The sequence below is a fragment of the Crocodylus siamensis genome, chromosome 3 (assembly GCF_052110815.1).
Source record: "Crocodylus siamensis isolate JL-2025a chromosome 3, ASM5211081v1, whole genome shotgun sequence".
Lineage (NCBI taxonomy): Eukaryota > Metazoa > Chordata > Crocodylia > Crocodylidae > Crocodylus > Crocodylus siamensis.
In genome coordinates, this window is record NC_143397.1 from 188,820,386 (window position 1) to 188,840,054 (window position 19,669).

Consider the following 19,669-nt stretch of genomic DNA (forward strand, 5'->3'; position numbering starts at 1 on the left):
GAGCATAGGAAAAGTGGCCCCTCACAGGTGAGGGGCAGCTTTTCCCTGTGCTCAGCACCAGATTCTTCCCTGCCAGTGGGCAGGGGCTGTGTGCTACCCCCCACCTGTACCACAGAGGTAGGGGGCACTGGGAGTGAGCAGGTGCAGGAGCACATGGTGTGCACCAGTGTCCCAGGGGCCAGGTGGGCCCAGAGCAGGGTGGCAGGAGCGCAGAGTCCAAGCTGGCAGGGGCTCTACGAAGCCAGGCCAGCTCCTCCCTCTCCCTGCTGGTGCAGCCCAGCTCAGCTCCACAGACCCCTGCCACCCTGTGCTCCGCTTTGCCCCACCGGTGCTGGCCCTGGGACATCAGTCCCCAGATGGTGACAAGGGGGTGGGGCACCTGTCAAGGGGTGGGGCTACTCATGCAGCCCTCAACAGCCTGCCAAAACTAGGTAAGCAGCCCTCCGCCTGAAGTAACTGCACACCCCTGATCTACATGCACATGGCCTCAGGCAGCCCAAGAGCAGCTACCACAGGTAAGTGGGAGTGGAGGGGGAAAGAGGGGGATTGAGGCCCTTGTAGGGAGGGAGGGAGCTGGGCAGGGCTGGAACTGCTGCCCAGCTGGGGGGCTTGGGGCCCCCAGATCTGTGTGCAGGGCAGTCATGGGCTATGCGTGGGGGCTCCCGCCGTGCTGCCCTCCCCTGGGGCCTCTGCAGCCCAGCAGGCGCAACCTAGTGTGGCAGGGCACAGTGGGGCCAGGCAGAGAAGCTGCTTGCTGCTGTGAGTTCTGCACTGCCCTAGTGATATGCCTCCTGTGCACTGGGCTGCTTTGAGGGGTGCAACCCTGTGCTGCTGCTCTCACAGCAGCTTTCCTGCGCAGCCCCGCTGTACCCTGTCATGCTGCACCCAGTCACACACGCTGTGCTGTAGAGGCCCCAGGGGAGGGCAGCAGGGTGGGGAGCAGGAGCCTGCAGCATGCACCCATCCCCCACACAGATCTGGGGGGTACGGGTTTCCTCTGCCCCCGGGACTGTGCGCTGCAGCCGGGAGCCGGCCCCACTCCTGCCCAAGCCTGCAGCAGGTAGGCAGCAAGGGTAGGGGAGCTGGCTCCATGCTCCTTCTCCTGCAGCAGCCACTGCCTTCTGTCAGCAGCAGGGGGCTGAGGACCTCGGTCCCTGAACCTGCAAGGACTGGCACCTGGGGGCTCCCTCCAGCATGGCTGGGGGAGTGAGGGGCACCGGTAGGGCCGGGGGGAGGGAGCAGATGAATGAGGTGCACTAGCAGGGCCAGGGGGAGCTGTGGGGGGGGCCTTTTAATGATGGATTGGGGGGGGTTCTCAGAGAATTTGCAACTTTTTTTTTTTTTTAAATCAGGGAAAACCAGGATCCCTGGTTATCATACCTTTCTTAGAACTGAGATCACATCAATAGCACAGTACACCAAGAGCAAGATCGGTGATATTTAATGATTAGCTGAAAGTACCAATGCCCCTGAAATCCCACTTATTAACTGCTCACAACACTGAAGCCGAATCAGACTCTGGTAGATGTTCTTCCAGCCTAGCCCTGCACCCACCTCTTGGAAACAGGGATTGCAGCACAGTTCCACATGGCCTCAGCAGCGGCAGTGCAGTAGCCTGGAGATAAAACCATAGAACAGTGGTTCTCAACTGGCTATCTCTCTGGGCCACTGCCATGTGGAACCATCCCATGTGCTTCTGGTTTCCAAAAGGCAGGTATGGGGCAAGACTAGGAAAACATTCACCAGAGCCAGATCTACCTGTTCATCGAGCAGACACTTCCTGATCTGGCTACGCACACGCCCGCTGCAAACAGAGGTAATGGGCAATTTCATCTGGCTGAGGTGGCACAAGCACCATCAGTGCCACGGCACACTCAAAATGAGTCTCATGGCACCCAGAGGTGCAATGGCACCCTGGTTGAAAGCTAGTGACCTAGCTATTTACTGCCTACAAGGAAGTGGGGTGAACAGACATTTCAACTACCCCTGGTGTAGTTCTCATCAAGATACAGGTGCTGGATATGTCCTAAAAATAAGAGATTCAGAATCCATAGATATGCCTTTTCTTTCTTAAACGTTCAAAAGAAGTTCAACATGCACAGCATACATGACCTGCCAAGTACAATATAAAGAAAAAAAAAAGTCTTTTCTTTCCCCAAGTACAAACACTGCCATCGTGAACAACTTGGTTTCATCGAAGTTCAGGGTAAGCCTCAGTATGATTAATAATTTGCTGTCTTTGCTGTCATCTTTGATCCATACCCTTTTACACATACTACAAACAGCATAATTGAAACAGAACACCATATTTCAGACTGCTGTTAAAGTTTGAGTTTCTGTGCAAATCAGAAAACTAATGATGAAACAAAACAAAGTTCTTTGTCAGATTCCTCTTCCCACTGCACTCTCGAGGGAACTCCAATGGAATTCATTTTAAAATTTCCTAAATGCAGGATCAAGCCACTGAAGCTCCTGCTAGAGGTGGCTGGAGAGCAAACATAATAATCTAACTGATGTCAGCCACAAAAAGGGTGGCACAAACTATTACTTAGTATGATCACGTTTACAAATTCAGGCATTTATGGTGCAAAAGGCTGTAACATCTGTTCACTTTTCTTTTGTGCCACCATATTTTTTACTGAACTCAATCATATTGTACAAACAAGTCCATTCCTACTAAAATAAAAAATTGTTTATAGGTCCCAATATATTCTAAAGGGAAAAAATAAGTAAGTAAATAAATAAAAATAAATCAAACACCTTCTATGGAAGAGGTAGGCTAAGCCAAACCAAGGTGAATCTAAAGGAACATGCCTTGTTTTGGAAGCTAATTCTATTTGATATAATCTTCAAGATGCCTCCCCAAGCTTTAAACCAAACTATGCCGCTCACTTTTAGTGGGTCTTGAATCACTTAGAAACATGGTCCTGATACAGCTTCAGAAAAGATAATTGCTCTCTCAACTACAAAAGCAGACATTTCAAGTTACATCTGAATATTTACTATGGAGACAGAGGGCAATTATCCTTTTTTTTTAAAACCATCTCATTTCTTCTAATTCAATACCCAATATTTTTGTATATTTTTTCAGTTCATGACTGCCTTGTGAGACTTCTTGTGCCCTTAGAAACTTGGAGAAACCCCGATGAGTGTGTCCTCTAAACCACCTAACTTAGTGATCTCAAACTTGTGAAACAAAAGTACTATTAAAACAAAAGCTGAGGAACAAAAAGTTATGCTGCATGGCATTCAAAAATCAATTACAAAAAGAGAGACTGTAGTCTATATACCTAGGACCTTTCACATTTTTTTCCAGTCTCACTAACACGGGAGATATACCTATTTACTAGCAATCATTCCTCAAATATAATGTAAAAGCTAAGAAGAAAAGTTTGGAAATGACTCCTACAAAATTGCATACACACATAAAAGTTATGTGTGTATCCAATTTTGTAGGAGTCATTTCCAAACTTTTCTGCTCACTATTTTTCAAGGCGTCTCCAGCTTCACGATACTGGGGTAAATCCAGTGAAAACAAATGGCAATTCCTTCAGAGTTTTTTAATGATGTATTTGCATTTGGTGGGGAGGTAAGAAGTCTTCAGGATTCCTATAAACTGTATCACTCTTCAAGAAGTTTGGTTCTAATGAAAGTTTTAAGAATAAAGAACATCATGCTGAAAAGAAAGCTAGGATACCTTAAATCAAAAACTATTATTATTATTCTGTAGTTACTATATTTGCCTGAATCCAAGACAACCCTGAATTTAAGATGACCCTCTAATAACTAGATTCTATACAAGGAAAATGGATGCGTGTTATAATTTTCCATGTAGAGAAGCTAACTTTTGGAAGGTTGTCTTAAATTTGTCCCCAGTACTACTGATGCAAAGAAAGCAGCATAACAGGGAGGAAGGGTGTGTGTGTGGGAGGGGGTTGAAGCAGCCTGAACCCTGCCCCTTGCCACCTCCGCAGCTGCCTGCCCCTCCCTGCAGTGCCTGCAGACCACTGCCTCTGCAGCCCCACCTGCCCAATGCAGCTTCTGCCCCCTACAGCCTCTTACCATCAAGCACAGTTCCAACCCCATTCCAGCCAGGGGTACAGGGCACAGGGTAGCCCCAGCCCAGCTACACAGTAGGGATCACACTGGCTAAAGCTCTGAAATACCAAAGCTCCTGTCAATGTCACCACTGTCACATGGCTGGACTGGGCCACAGCTACCCTACACTCCATGTCCCCTGCCAGAATTTGATGGGAGACATACCTGAGGGTAAGCTGGGTTGGGGGCATGGGCTGCTGTAGCTCCAACTCTGACCCTGAGCTTGGATTAGAGCCACAGCAGCATCCTGCTCCACACTTCATCTTGTAGTTGAATCCAAGACTAACCCCTCCACCTGCCTTGAATGGGGGAAAAAAGAGCTTGTGGATTCAAGTGTGTTATTCACTTGTATAGAGTCAGCAGTAAATTAATTTTGTTGTAATAAGCTCATCATTTTTCCACAGATGTATTTAATTTGTTTGCTTCAGGACAGCAGGGCATTTCCATTTTTAACAAGAAACAAAATGGATTTCATATTTCACTCCCAATATTCAATAATGTTTTGCCAAATAATTTGCCTGCATGAAATTAGAAAGTAAAACTATAGATCAGTGGATCCCAATCTGTGGTATGGGTACAACCAGTGGCTTGCAGACAACCTGTCAGTGGTATGCATTAACAGATTTATTATAATTATTTTATATGATAAACATTTGCTGGTGGTACTGAAGGCAGCATCATTTTAAATTGGTGGTATGCAATCAGCCAGAGTTTGGGAACTGCTGCTGTAGACTGATTTTCCAACATTAACATTTTGTGCCAAAAGAATACCTTGCTCCATGTCACAGTGTCAATTCAAGTTGCAAACGTACACATTCAAAATGTAGGGAGCATAGGGCATATTAATGAACTCTCTTCCTGCCTTTTTTTTTTTTTTTTATGTGGCATATATTATCTGACCACAACACACACATATGTGTAGCTAAGTCATTCAGATGTTTATTTCAATACATAAGCTGCAGTTTAATAAACAGCCAGTTTGTAATGGGGAGGTTGAGAGGAGGGGAAGTTATTTCTTAAAGCACTATGCCTCCTGTATTCTTAGAGATTTTTCTTCCTCCAGTAAGTGTCTCTTTGTTCTATCATTTATATCTACTAAAATAAAGGCTGCCTGCCTTCATCGATGTTCTATATTAAAATAGAGATGTTCACACATACACAGACATTTCGTTTTCATCTCTTCTTTTTTTCTTTTTTTTTTTACCATTGGTATCAGCTCAAATGATCAGCAAAAGTACATTCCTTCAAAATAACAAAACAAATCATTTGACTACTGTAAGAGGTGTTTCACTGTGCGCTGCTGCATGCTGGCTTCTAACCAAGCATTGTACCTTCTTTTATGGTTTAGCTAAGCAAATGCACATGTATAAAAAGAAATTCTAATATTATAAAAGCCTTAGTCTGTCTGTCAGTAACGCTTTAGTCACACTCTGACTGGTTGTCTGAAACAGCCAATCAGAGGACTCCAAGAGAGTTCCGGACAGGAGGCAGCGGTGGAGCACCGCTATGATAGGACAGAGCAAGGGGGTGGATGGCCTTGCACCCTACTAGCCGTGCACCCTTGAAGTAGCGGCGATGGCAGGTGGAGTGGGCCCAGACCCCAAGTGGTGGCAGGAGGGGAGGGGGCCCAGACCCAATGCGGCCAGGGGAGAGGGAGGAGTGGGCCCAGGCCTGATGCAGAGGGGGAAGAGGGGAGCAGGTCTTAACCCCAAGTGGAGGGGGGGGAGGAAATGGGCCCAGGTGTGGGGGTGGACACGAGGCTCCATCCCTCCCACCCCACTCCCCCCGGCATGCTTGACAGGCAACTTGCTACTATAGAATATTGCCACAAATTGTGCGCAACACATACAAAATACATACCAAACACAACATTTTCTACAACATTTTAGAAGAGAATAAAATTAGAACTCCCCTGAAATGAATAGCTAGCTGACCTGGATGATTGCTGATATTTAGTATACTTTTCTAGACTGAATAGGCTTCTATCAATTCAGCAGTTCTTGTAATTTCTGTAGAACAGAAAGTAGAGGTTACAGTATTTTAAGAGTTTAAGCTACAGAGAGAAAACTCCTAACCTTGATTTTGTTTGAACAGGAAATGAAGCAAGAGGCACAGAAGTTATACGAGTAAACAGTAATGTCCCAAATATTAATTATTCATGAGCTTCATGTTTACAACCACATAGAATTCAATGTAATCCTACTGTGCAAAAGTTACCTGATAAAGAAAATGCTCCAAAATAAATGTCTTTAATTCTACTAGAGGCAAGCCCATGTAAAATTATTTAGATTTTAATGTTCTTCCTACAAGGCGAGACACATGCTATTAAATAACTTAACAAAAAGTTAGGTGTTTGATTTTCTATTTTCTTTCCCAGTACCCCATGACCAGAGCGTAAAAAGCCTTTTACCCTAGCTCTGTGTCCGAGTATAAAGACTTCAAAGACAGTAAGGACTTCAAATAGCAATACAGGCAAGAGTCAGGACATTTTAATGCTGAAATGAATAAACTCTGGCCTGGCAGCAGGCAGAAAAACTGTTTAACACAAATGAGTCAAATCATAGGTATATCTCCTCCTGCTCTGGTCTTATGCACAATGAAACTACATTGAATTTGGGCCTGAAGCAGTAATGTAAAGATAAATGGCAACGGGAAAAATATAATGTGTGCTGCAAGAAAAAAATAATTCAATGCTAAAGAAAGGGTGAGTCTTAAATGTGGGGGGAAAAAGACAATATTTTATAATCCCTGGAAAATTAATAGGCAAGAAGTAGAAAGAAGATTACAAAAAAGGTATTTATACCTAATAACTTCTTCCATGATTTGATGAGAGACTTTGCTAAAGATGTAACTTCTTCATCTGTACTTTGCTTGCGTATTGCATTCACTGACATTCCAATTCTTGTGGACTGCAACAAAGAAAACTATGCATTACACTCCATAAAATGGAGACAATTTAAAATGGAAATAAAATGGTGGTGTATTTTATAAAAATGCCATGTAAAATCTGTCCAAACACCCAGTCAGCTGAGTCCTAATGAATCCAATGAAAAACAAGGTAAATTGCAGATCCTTACAGATTTTACACTCACAGGATAATCTACACATTTATACAAATCAATTTCAATACACTTTTCACTTAGCAGCCTAGGGGTGGAGGGCTATTAAACCATGAGACTTGAGCTCCTAAGTCACTTGGGGGAGATTTTCACAAGTGCATAGAACTACTTACCTGAATCTTAATTAGGAAATATCTTAATTAGGAAATTTAAACTAATTATGCAACTCGCTCACTTTCATACAGCATTTTAAAATGTGTGTGTTAAAGTTTATGCTCTCAAAGAACGTACTTTGAAACAACAGTAGAATTTATGTTACAGGAAGCAGCTGGAAAGCATTTGTTCCCAAGTAATTTCAACATTTTAAAAATTCCCCGTATGTTGGGATGCATTTTAAAAACCCAACATAAAAAACACCAATGGTGCAGCTCCATAAATGTTATTAATACTGTGATGTTTTATCTTATGACAGCAAACATTTCTCTGTAAATGTAAAATAAAATTAGTCTGCTGCTTTGAAGCTACCACTCAGTATCAAACATTTAAACTCAGCGTGCTACTGCCATCTACAGCTTCTGCTGACTTATATAAGAATGGATCATAGATGGGATGCAACTGAATCCAATCAAAGTAATTTGCTATTGCTTCTTGTAATACACTCCAGTTATTTAGGAGTCCTAGTAATATAATAAGATGCTATTCTACTTTTCCCTGAATACTTGGGGACTCCAGTTAAAAAAGGGAAGACTGGCAGCCCAGGAGATGGCTCCCAACTCCAAAACACCAATGTGCATTTAAAAAAAAAAAAAAAGAAAATAGAAATCCAGGAAACATGAACTCCTCATGGTTGAAGGAGACCCCCAGACCAGGTTGGATGCATCTTAGATGACAATCATAGGAACAATGGTTAGTCCTCCACAGCACTGTAAGTACAGCACATACCAGGAATAACTTTTTTTTAAATGAACATTTTTCAAAACTGTCTGACGTGAGTTTATAATTTTTGCTAATTAGCATTGCAGACACCTCATTTTAAGCTGTATGTAAGGCTCTACACAGAGCTGAAGCCTTTAACTTTACCATGAGAAAAAAGATAGATCTGCTCTGTAAACTGCTGTAAAGGAGTTATAGCTGACCATACATTTATGCAGCTTTTTCTGGCAAAAATTACTAAAGTTTTTTCTGTGTATGGAATCTCTCATTTGCAACTTTTCAGTGGGACACTTAGCCTGTCAAACAGGAAATACAGGTGGAACATGACTGTAAATAGATCCTTTCTTATCAAGTTTTGACCAAATAAAAGTAGATTAAAATCTTGTTTTCCCTGTAAGTGTGCTGTATCTGATAGGCATTTTGTAAACACTTGAGGGAAAGCAGAAAGACTGGACAACAGAACCCTGCATTGGAAAAGATCCTCCATCTGTGTAAAAACATGGATATTTGTAGTGAAATGGTCTTATGGAGATGTGCAAACAATTATCACTCAAACAGAAAGTTGCAAAATCTGTCCTGGGTTGAAAGGAAGGGGAAACATGAGGGAAGCCAGGGAAAATATGAAGAACTAAATTTTTTCTTAATGAATGAATTAAAATATCCCGAGGTCCAATTTGTGTTTTAATTTTAAGTACCTTGAGTAAAACACTTTTCCTCTGAAACTCCTTAGTACCTCCTCTATAGCACCTGCTGATAGAGGGAGAGAACAGGTCTCAACAGGCTCTTGTGGGAGAGGTCCCTGAACAAGAAAAGGGAGGAAGAAATTGGAAAGAGAAAGGGTCTTGAACTTAACAACACATCCACTGTATACTAACTCTAAAAATCTACCTGTCTACAGTGAATGAATGCTGTTTGTCATCAAAAGTGATGCAAGTGTTTTCCAAATGCGAAGGAAAAATGGGGAGTAAGAATTAAAATGCAATTCTTAGTCCCCAGTTATCAAATCAGAGTCCCTGCCATTTTTCCGTACTACTATGGGGTAAACTGAAAACCTGCACTTATCTTTTACAGCCTCGCCCTCAGAATATTCAGAAACCATGCGTCAAGTAGCAAAAGGGTGAGATACGCAAGTGCTCTGATGGGTGCTGTCAATTTGAATGTCATTATTTGAGTTGTATGTAGACCACCCACCTCAAGCGGGAATATACAAAAAATGCTTGAAGAATGAAAAGCTTGGGGAAACGCATTGAACAAAACATTAGGTAAATAAGTACAGCTTACACAGAGCACTAGCAAAAAGTTAAGTTATATTTTTCCTCTGTTATTTAAATGCTAAAAACTTAAAAGTATAATTTAATGAATTAAACTGTTCAGCCACCATCTTAACAAGATATTCTGAATTTTGAGGGGACAAAAATGGCATGTGACAAACTAGTAGAAGGATTAAGAAACAAGTTTGTTTGACAGGTTACCACAACCCTGAGGAAGACCATGCTTGTTCAGAACGTGAACCAAGAAACCAAATGAGAAACTATCTATTAAATGGCAACACATAACCCCATTTCTTAAAGAGAGACGCTTGGTTCATGGAGCATATGACATAAAGCCTTTTGTTTGACTCCATCCTGCCAACTATTTTAGCTTTATATTTATCATATCCTACATTAACTTTGTCATGAGGTTAAAGAAAAAAAAAAATTATAAAACTTCTTTGGCATACTGGTACTATTTAAGTATGGCATTTTCTGGCACATCAATTTGAAGTTCAGCAGTACAGAGGCAAAAGGGCTTAGCCTCAGTAGTACAGACCTGGGGTTTAAAATCAACATTTCTCTCTAACCACAGGTTGAAATCCAAATAGTCAACTCACTCCTTGATTGTCTGATTCGCAAAGATAGCAAACTATTATGCAATCAAAAGCGCAGAGTTTATCCTGCTGTTCTGGAGCAAAATTTTGCCTTCCTCCCTCTCACTTTTGTTCACGGTTCTATGCACCAGCTATCTACATGACTGCCTTTCAGCACCAAAAAAAAAGAAATCAAATGTTTTGCAAAGAATTGTTGAAGTTTTAACAGACTTTCTTTCCACATGCAAAGTGTGTTACATAAAAAGGAAGATAATTAAGTATGTTTTGCAATGTTAATTCAGTTACACTAAATACAAGTAGTCTTTTCAATTCCCCTTTCCTATTAAGTGCAACACGTTTTTAACAAATGTGTACCATAGTATATTGCCTGTACAACACAGCAAGACTTAACTTTACCACTGAACCTTGATGGTGCATTTCCTGGTTAATTTCATCTGTGTACCTTTATCACTGAATTGCCATTTGGGAAAATTCTGTTCGTCTCTCTCAAGTCCTCTAATTAAAAAGCGTCATAGTAGCAATTAGTTGAGAGGACCAATATGTACTGTGATGTCATCAAGGAAACAGAGCCTCATGAGACTATAGCAATCATAGCTGTTTATTATGTCTCCCTGGTATTATATATCCAATTATTTGGGCCCCAAAAACTTAGTCACTGCTGAACCACTACTGACAAGCACTAAATACATGCCAAGTTTCTAAGTCCATCTCCTTTTAACCTTACAAATAATGTGTGGCAACTATTGTATACAAATCTTTTCCAGTCTTGGCAAAGAAGATTTCCCTTAAACTTGCAACTGCCAGAAATTAATTTTTCAGAGACAGCTGGTTTACCAAACTAATTCTGAAATAAAAATGGAATTTTACCTGAAACAGCCTTCAACGTTAATTATGGACTTTGCTTGCTTATAAGCACTAAAATTAGGGCAAAGCACAGCATTGTTACTTTTAAAATACTGTTTCTGCAAATGACAATATAAAGGGATTTTTTACAAGATCTAGGAAATTCAAGCATCAGATTTCCATCCCCCCTTTCTAATTTGTGATCTAATTAAAATTTTAATTAGATATCACAATTATAGAGATGCAGGCACAACTCTAAAAGAGCAAAACTACACTGTGATTACTTGATGCAGATGAAGAGTAACAAGGAAGTTAGGATTCCTCACACCTACCTGTACAACTATATAAGACAGTACCGCTGGTTACACCTCCAGATCTCAAAGGGAGGTAGCATGCCATACAGGGTAGGGGACCACAGCATGTTAATCTCCTTTAATCAGAAAAAGGGAACATAGGAGGGTTGTGCCTTTGGTGGATGTCTGAGGCACAAGATCATCTCTAAGACAGTACAGCCTATAAAGTGACCCTTGTTCAGACTGCATAAATGCACAAGGTTTCCTACACCATATTATTAAATTAAGACTGCTTTTAAAAGCTTCTATATGTGCTTACCCCTGGCAAATAGCAATTCTAAGATGATTGCCCAAATTGAACCAGAAAACAATTATCTCCCTTATAATAACTGTTGTTCTGTTGGGTTGGCTGTCTAGATACCCCTTACTGTACTGCATGCTTATAACAAAACTAATAGGCACTGTTTCTGTTATTAAACACCCCCCCACACACACCCACACACTTAAAACAAAAGCAACAAAAAAAAACATACCTGTAACAACTCAAGAGTCATGGGAATATTCTTAAGCTCCTTTAATAAATCCAGAGCTCCAGCCTGCAAAGCATACATAGAAGTATTATTCAAAATACAGTTTTCTTCTTACACAATTAACTTCTAAAAAGTTTAGCGGCAAACAAATTCAGCTCCTACAACACAACTCCTTCCTTTTGCTAGAGGCATGAGTGTAATACTTCTGAAGTGAGCATGCTCATTTCTAGACTCCAGCATCATACTTTAGCCCTGTGGTGGAGTTACAACTTTTGGCACGAGAGCTGTTCTGTCCTGTATCACTTCATTCTTAATTTTTCCACTTAAACGTTTATTTGACTTGCATCTCACCCTCTCCAAAAAGGCTCAGGGAGGCTTACAATAAGAACAAGATAAATTAAAAAAACCAGATGTTAAAGTAAAATAGTAAATAATATACCAATTCCTCAAATAATATCCCAGAACTTCACTTCATGCTACTTAATGCCATTTTGAGGTGGTTACAGCCATATTAATACCTTTGTTTTTGGGAAACAGATTTTCAAACAACTCACTTGATTCAACATTGTTCCCTTTTCATCCTTGTGAAATATACTGTGCACCAATTGATTGTTCCCGCCCCAGAAAGGCTATATTTTGACCACTGTTTTGCATATAGGTGCATCTTCATCAAAAAAGCTTAATAAAAGGTCAGTTATTTCAAGTCAATTATTTCACCTGATGTCACCCACAGGCTGAAGAAATGAGAGCAGCTAAGGAAAAAAGGAGGAAAAGGTGGGTCATCAGTAGGGAAAGGAAAAACAAGGAGGCTGCCAATTCTGTTACCTTTCCCGTCTTTCTCCTGACTGGGATTAGGAAAGAGGTCCTCTTCCACAAAATTTAGAAGTTCTGTATTGCCCTAAATAAGCTCCTATGAAACATAAGCTTCACAGGAACAGAGCTTCCCATTATTCAAGTGGTCACGTATCTGAACAGCACCAATATCCTCAACTCTTCCACAAGATCCAGGATCAAAAGAGGCTAGAGGCTTGCAAAGTAAGTACACCTGCAGCCTCTAGACTGTTCACTGACACAGCCCCAAACAAACTTCTAGCAATCCAGATTTTATATCAATCTCTAATTAAAGATCATGGGGGAGGAGTAAAGCAGAGGAGGTGAAGGAGGGAAAGTAAAACTGTATCTTCATCTGCACTCATGATTCAGAAGCTCAAGAAGTTCTCTCCGATTGTGATGTCAACCTATGTAGGCAACCACTATCTTCTAGCAATTTAATATTTTTAAGTGAACGCTAGGCTCTGGCAAGATGCTAGTCTGGAGACCAAAGTCCTTCTGTAGCTAAAATTCAGCACAAGCTACAAGCTGTCTCCATCAATTCAACACTCTCTCATACCTTAATGCAAAGGAACTTCAGATACGCAAGTTTAGTTCATGTTTTCTGCTAAAGGTACGGGTGACATAATTTACCACTGAACAGAAGGGATTCAGATTTTATCACTGTAACTTGGTCCTCAATACAGGAGGACTATGTTACCACAATTTAGCTTCCATTTACTGAAAGATAAAAGTCTGCACAAAAGATAGTTACCACAGAGCTACTGACACACAGTAAAGCAGCTGTGTCTGTATACCCATAACTTAAGACTACCAGATGAAGTACAAATTAGTACAGTGCATGGAGTGTCGTGTAGACACTTGTTCACTAGACCACAGACCAGTGGGTCTTAACTTCAAAAAAAAAAAAGAGAGAGTGAGGGCACCCCTAACACCACTTGTTTTTTAAAACATGGTTGCAAAGCAATGTTGATGCTGCCTCATGTGCTGCACAACCGGATCTATTGCCTTCAAATAAAATTGCCCTGGGTCTGCTGCACAGCCAGCCCAGGAACAGCTGTGTCCTGAGAACACAGCAGTGGCAGCAGACAGGTAAAACTGCCCAACATGCACTCTTGCTACATTAGGACTATGGCTGGCCTTAAACCAGGCAGGAGGAGCTGCCTTGTGTTGCGTAGCCTTTCCAGATTCAGCCCCTCCTATGCTCCTCCCAGAAACAGATAAGCACCGATGCAATTGTCCCATGTGCCACTATGGCACTAGATAAAATAACTCCTGCCAAAGGCTGTTCAAGTTTCAAGTTTTCAGTTTCGAATCATGGTGACTTTCAATCTGCATGAAGTCCTACAGACCCTATTTTTTTTTTTTACCCCACCCTCACCTTTTAAAAGGATTAGAACCTCGATTTCTCAATTTCTGCCTCTTCCTGCTGTTAAACAAGTCTCTTTATCTGGGAACAGTCCAGCACTGTATCCCATATCCTGCCTTCCTTCTAGCTCACTAGTGCAATCCTACTCTCTTTACAGCATGAATCTCTTTCTCCCACTATTTTATTTACTTTACTCTATACATGAAGCTGATGTTTTGTGCTTGTTTAAGTCCTTCCTTCCACCCCATCAACTCCGGAATAATTTATCAACCCCTGTGGAATTGTTATAGGCACAGCAGCAGGCAGACAACCCCCTCCTCTACTCTACTGCAAGACCACCAAAAGGATGGGGAAGAGAGGAGAAAGCAGGATTCTTGTGTCAAGTCTGAAGAAACAGAACCTCTTATCCAGGCTGTTTAAAGAAAGCCTTCTAAAACAGGTCTTTGTTTAACTGAAAACTTTACTATTTTTTGGCACCTATCACTTTTACTTATAAAGCCAAAAGTTTTTACTGCAGAGCAACACAGTAAAACCAAACTACAGAAGAATAAGTTTCATATTTTTTGGCTTTTATTCACAAATCAGACTGGTCAGCTATGCTCTTAAGCACACAAACTGCTAGTGGAAATGATGCAAACAGCAGAAAGAACTCGGCTTGTTTTTCAGATACCAAGTCTAATTTAGAGCACTTATAGGAAAACATCTTGACAGAACTGCAGACATGAGACCTGCTTGTCCACAATGCACTTAGCACAATTTAATTAATAAGGTCACTTTTCTGATCATAACTATGACAAAGCAATAGTGAAAGGGTGTCTCAACTGTGGGATGAATATAACAGGGGTCAACTGTACCAAGTTGTAGCAAACTGTACTTTGATGGCACATACTCTTGGCGACAGACAAATCCTATGACTGTAACAATTCGTCCTCATGCATAACTATCCCTGAATCTCCACTGAATGTATTCAAGTTACTGACCTGTGACATATACTTCTATAGCATTTTCCATTCTGGTGACCAAAATTAATCTAATATGAATTAATTACTGACAACTCTCCCAGAAAGAGGACCATTCCCCACCCCTCTTTACAGATGTGGAATCAGACACAGAATTCCCACTTGATATATGGTAAAGTCAAGAACAGAAGAACCATGAGGTCCCAATTCTCCCCCCATTTTCTTGTACTGTTTTGTGGGTAGTCTTCCCCTCTTAGCTGTCTAAAATTGGTTCACTGCACTGAAACAACATACTATATTCTGCAAGAGGCAAATCTGTTTTGAACATTAGCCATTTACTAACCAAAGTATCAAGAAATACAGTTTAATTTGCTTACAGAGAAGCAAAATATTCCATACTTGGGTGCACACACACAGAAAAGAAGAAGAAAACAGTAGCGCATGTAACTTGTTTGCTGGTGTGAATATGGGGGAAGTTACATAAGCTATTCTTAAATATTAGGCTTTAGAACAAATACCCTAATACTACAGCTTAAAAAATAGCTAAAACTTACCCAGCTACATATTATTCTATTTATGTTAAATGCTAATCTTTTTATGATACACAGTTGCACAAGACAGACTATATTTTGCAAACTGCACACATTTGCAGTTTAAGGCATTTGCTTGCATTAAAATGTTCAAACTACTCAAAAAGAAGTCTGCTAAGTGAAATTTAGCTGGAATACACTGAAATATGAAAAATGATACAAAGCTCAGAGAGACACTTCTGTCACAACTAATTTTGAATCGCCTACATTATGCAATTTCAAATCTTTATTTGTCACGGATGCATGCTGCAAGAGGGATTTGCAGGTATATGGCTACCTGTTTATTTGTAATAAACATATCTCATGATAACAGTGCACTCTTACAATTTAAAAGATTTTTCACATATGAATTGAAATCAGCTAATAATGTGCTAATAATGTGCATATAAACTTTTCCAGCTTTCCGGTTTTAAAAAAACATTTTTCCTTTTTAAGACTGTTTCTCACTCACTAGCTCAGTTGAAAGACTCACAAAGGGGACTGAGAGCTGTCTCAGTCCTTAACTAAAGGGACAAGGACACTGAATCTTCAATAGAAAAGGCTTTTCTTGCAACTGTTTCATAAGCAATAATCAAACCAAACAAAAAGTTTTAAATTGAAAAGTCAATGCTTCTTAGGCTGGTTTTACTATTTTGTGCATCTGTGCTATCATAAAGCCAATCACCACCAGGGCTGGTCTTCTGAAGAACAGAGTATAGGGCATTAAACCCAAACTTTTAATGCAAAACATTCTCTCATTTTCCCCAACCTGTTGCGAAGCTCATACCAGAAAAAGGAAGGCTGCAAACCTAATTTCTCCTTCCTCTAAACAATTAATCTTTCAAAGATTAAACAAAAAGTTAATCCCACCCAATCTAGTTTTATTTTATACGTTGATGACACCAATCCTTCATTCCATGACTGGATCCAGGTTTTGTAAAGTGGGATATGGGAACAGCAACTGGTCCTTCAGAGATGGGTGCACCCCTTACCCCACCTCTCCCACCTCCTACCAGGATGGCCAGACCACACTGCAGGAGTAGCAGCCAGGGCCTCTTTACAGTTCTGAAATTGGGAACTCTTGCACAATTCCCCTGCTCCCCAGCCCCATGCTCAACAGAACCTCCCCTCTTTTCATTCCCTCTTCTCCCACCCACTGTTGTCACTGTCCTTGCTGTATCTGCCTGGTCCAGGGGCCAAGGAAACTTGAGAGCCACTCCTAGTCTGCTCCAGATCAGCAGCATAGCATCCAGGCTCAGCAGCAGCTTCAGTGGACAGGGGGAGGAACTGGTAGGGAGGAGGAACCCAGGAGTGCTGCTGTCCCCAGCTGAGCTCAACTCCCTGCACAGTCCACTGGTGCAGAGTAGGAGCAGCTCTGGAGCTCCCCTACCCTCAGGGCAGTGAGGGACAGCAGCTGCAACACCTAAGACAAGAGGGAGGGATGGGGACATACTGCTAACAGTGGAAGGGAATTCTTCCCTGATTTGAGTTCAAATTCAGCATGGCTGTGTAACAGGGCAGTCTGTCCCCTTATGAGGGGGCAGCCAACCCTGTTGAGTTAGCAGCTCCCCTGCTGCAGCTATGGGGGAAGTGCTAATAATGGAGTGACTCACTAGGAGCTTAAAACCCCAGACAGGAGGGGAAAAAGAGAACTACCGGGTGCAGTTTGGAAGGAAGGAGCCAGCTGTGAATAACAACTTGCTACAGTGTAGAGCCATGCTGCTGTGCCTGGACCCAGAGCCAAAGGGGCTTCCCTACAAATGCTTGCAACAGGGCATCAGGGTTTGTCTGTCTGTCTATTTGTCTGCAGTTTAAAGACAGTGTTTGAGTTGGGAGTGGCTGACGAGCTCCTCAGGGAGCAAACCTGCCTGCCAAAGCCACCAGGCTAAGCAATCCGCTTACAAGCTGCAATTAGCAAATTTATTATTTACAGAGCACAAATCATCTGCTTCATGAAGGGTGAATGTCTGTGCTGATGTCACACTTTTCAACTCATCAAAAGGCAAGCACCAGACAATTAGAATACTGTAGTATGAGCCATGAATCCAGCTTTTCAATGGCAGGTTAAATAAAAGAATCCCTTCTGCTCTGGCTCTTGACAAGTCAGGATTGAAATATCTCTGGAAGTGTTTTCATCAAACAGTTTTCACTAGCAACAATGCACCAAATGTATTCAAATACTATAATACTGTATATTTAAGAAGTGTTAGTAATAAACACAACAAAAAAGCTGACAAACCCCCCCACAAACCCTTCAAGCAATTCATACAATGGAAAATTCTGAAAAGAAACATGAGGAGTCAGAAACTTTTACCCAATTTGTATTTGTGTATAAGAACTCAATATAGCTTTATCCTTCAATTAAGTCATAATCCTGTAGCTGAAAGCTCAGTGCGTTTTCACAGATGATCTGTACATTACATTGCTAATTTAGTATTCTGACTGTACTGCAGAGTCAGGTGACAGGATGTAGTACAAGATTTGAAAATAAGTAGCTTAAAATTTGCAAAAGTGACTGAGGAAAACAAGAAAGGAAAATAACAAGTTTCTGGTTACAGCTGGGGTTGTGGTTATTTGAGCTTTTGTTGTATAATAAGAACATATATATTTTCTACGTAGAAATCACAGAAAATTAGGTTTGGAAAGGACCACAGGATGTCATCTAGTTCAGTGGTTTTCAACCTCCTTTTATTTGTGGACCCCTACAAAATTTTGAATGGAGGTGCAGACCCCTTTGAATTCTAAGTGTGGGCATTCACACACTTTTGATTAATCACCATCATCTTTTGCAGATTCCTTAGACAGTCTGCAGACCACAGGTTGAAAACCACTGATCTGGTCAAAACCCCTGCTCAAAGGAGAGCCATCCCCACTTACATCATCCCAGCCAAGACTGTCTAGCTAGCTCCTAAATGCCTACGAGGACAGAGATTCTACCACCTCTTGGCATAACCTGTTCCAGTGCTTTACTATCCTCCTCATGAGAAAGTTTTTCCTAATATCCAACCTAAACTTCCCTCACTATGACTCGAGACCATTGCTCCTTTTTCTGTCATCTGCCATCACTAAGAACTCTCCAGCTCTACCCTCTCTGGAACTGTTCTTCAGAGAGCTGAAGGCTGCTATCAAACCTGCCCCTCAGTCTTGCCTTCTACAGACTAAGTCCAGTTCCCTCAGCTTCTCCTCCAAAGCCATGTGCCCCCGCCTCCTCACCATTTCTGTTGCCCTCCGTTGAACTGTCTCCAATTTGTCTACATCCTTTCTGTAACAGAGGGACCAAAACTGAACACAATACTCCAGATGTGGCTTCACCAGTGCCAAATATAGGGGAATAATCACTTCTCTTGCTCTGCTGGCAACACTCCTACTAATGCAGCCCAGTATGATGTTAGCACTCTTTGCAACAAGAGCACATGTGGTATTAATTTGGTCCCAACGCCATCGGATCAGAACACCTCACAGCCTATAACACGTTTATCCTCACAGCACCTGTTGAGATACAGAAGAACTATTATTCCATTACCCCATCTCAGATGGGAGTAGGGCACAGAGAAACTAAGGGCTAAATCCACAAAGCATCATACCTCTTAACTTTTGGGCACCTGGCTCCCAGAGTAGGAGCTTAAACCCCTACATGGGAAGAGAAAGGAAAAGCTGAATGAATTACAACTTATCCAGCAGGACAGTGGTTCAAACAAGGGTGGCCAAGGGGAGCACATTACTTCCTCCAATTGTTTTAAAAGAAAAGAGTTGCCTTTCCCTTGGACCCACCTTCCCTGGTCTATTTTTGAAGGGAACAATTTAGACACCTTACTCCAGGCAAAAGTTTTAGACTGCAAATCGGATACTGACACAGGTGTCTTCCTGCAGCACAGAAAAGGGATTTGAGATATACCATCCTTTTCAGTGCTTAGGTGGCTTGGTGCACAGCATGCTAGCTGCTGTGATTCTCATTCAGTGGGTGGCTGGTGGCAGACTGGGTAAGAGACAAGCAGCACAACAGCAGATCAGGTGGGGAGAACAGATCTGGGAGCAGAAAGCAGAACAGGCATGGGAAAGATGAATGGATTAGATGGGCAACTTGAAGGTGCAGAGCTAATTTATGGACCTGCCAAAAAAAGATCGGTCCCCAACATACACAAACTGAGGAGCTTTTCCGGGATCAGAAGAAACACAGAGCAAGTTCCCAGTGTAAAGATGACAAAGCCCACCTCTCCAACATACCAGGAAAGTGCCCTACCCAGGGGGCTAGAAGCTGTTCTCATGTGAGGACACTTTCCATTCCCGATGAGGCAGAGGGCCAGACAGGACCTTGTAC

General features: G+C 41.7%; 1 protein-coding gene across 1 annotated transcript in view; it reads right to left on the minus strand.

The window, feature by feature from the left end:
* Positions 1-19,669, minus strand: part of TCEA1 (transcription elongation factor A1) — a 40,145-nt gene that overhangs the window by 19,733 nt on the left and 743 nt on the right. Inside the window, exons 2-3 of the mRNA XM_090039967.1 lie at positions 11,627-11,689; positions 6,902-7,007 (exon numbers count right to left, since the gene is read on the minus strand). Coding sequence (XP_089896093.1) covers positions 6,902-7,007; positions 11,627-11,689 — 169 coding nt within the window. The remainder of the gene's footprint in view (positions 1-6,901; positions 7,008-11,626; positions 11,690-19,669) is intronic.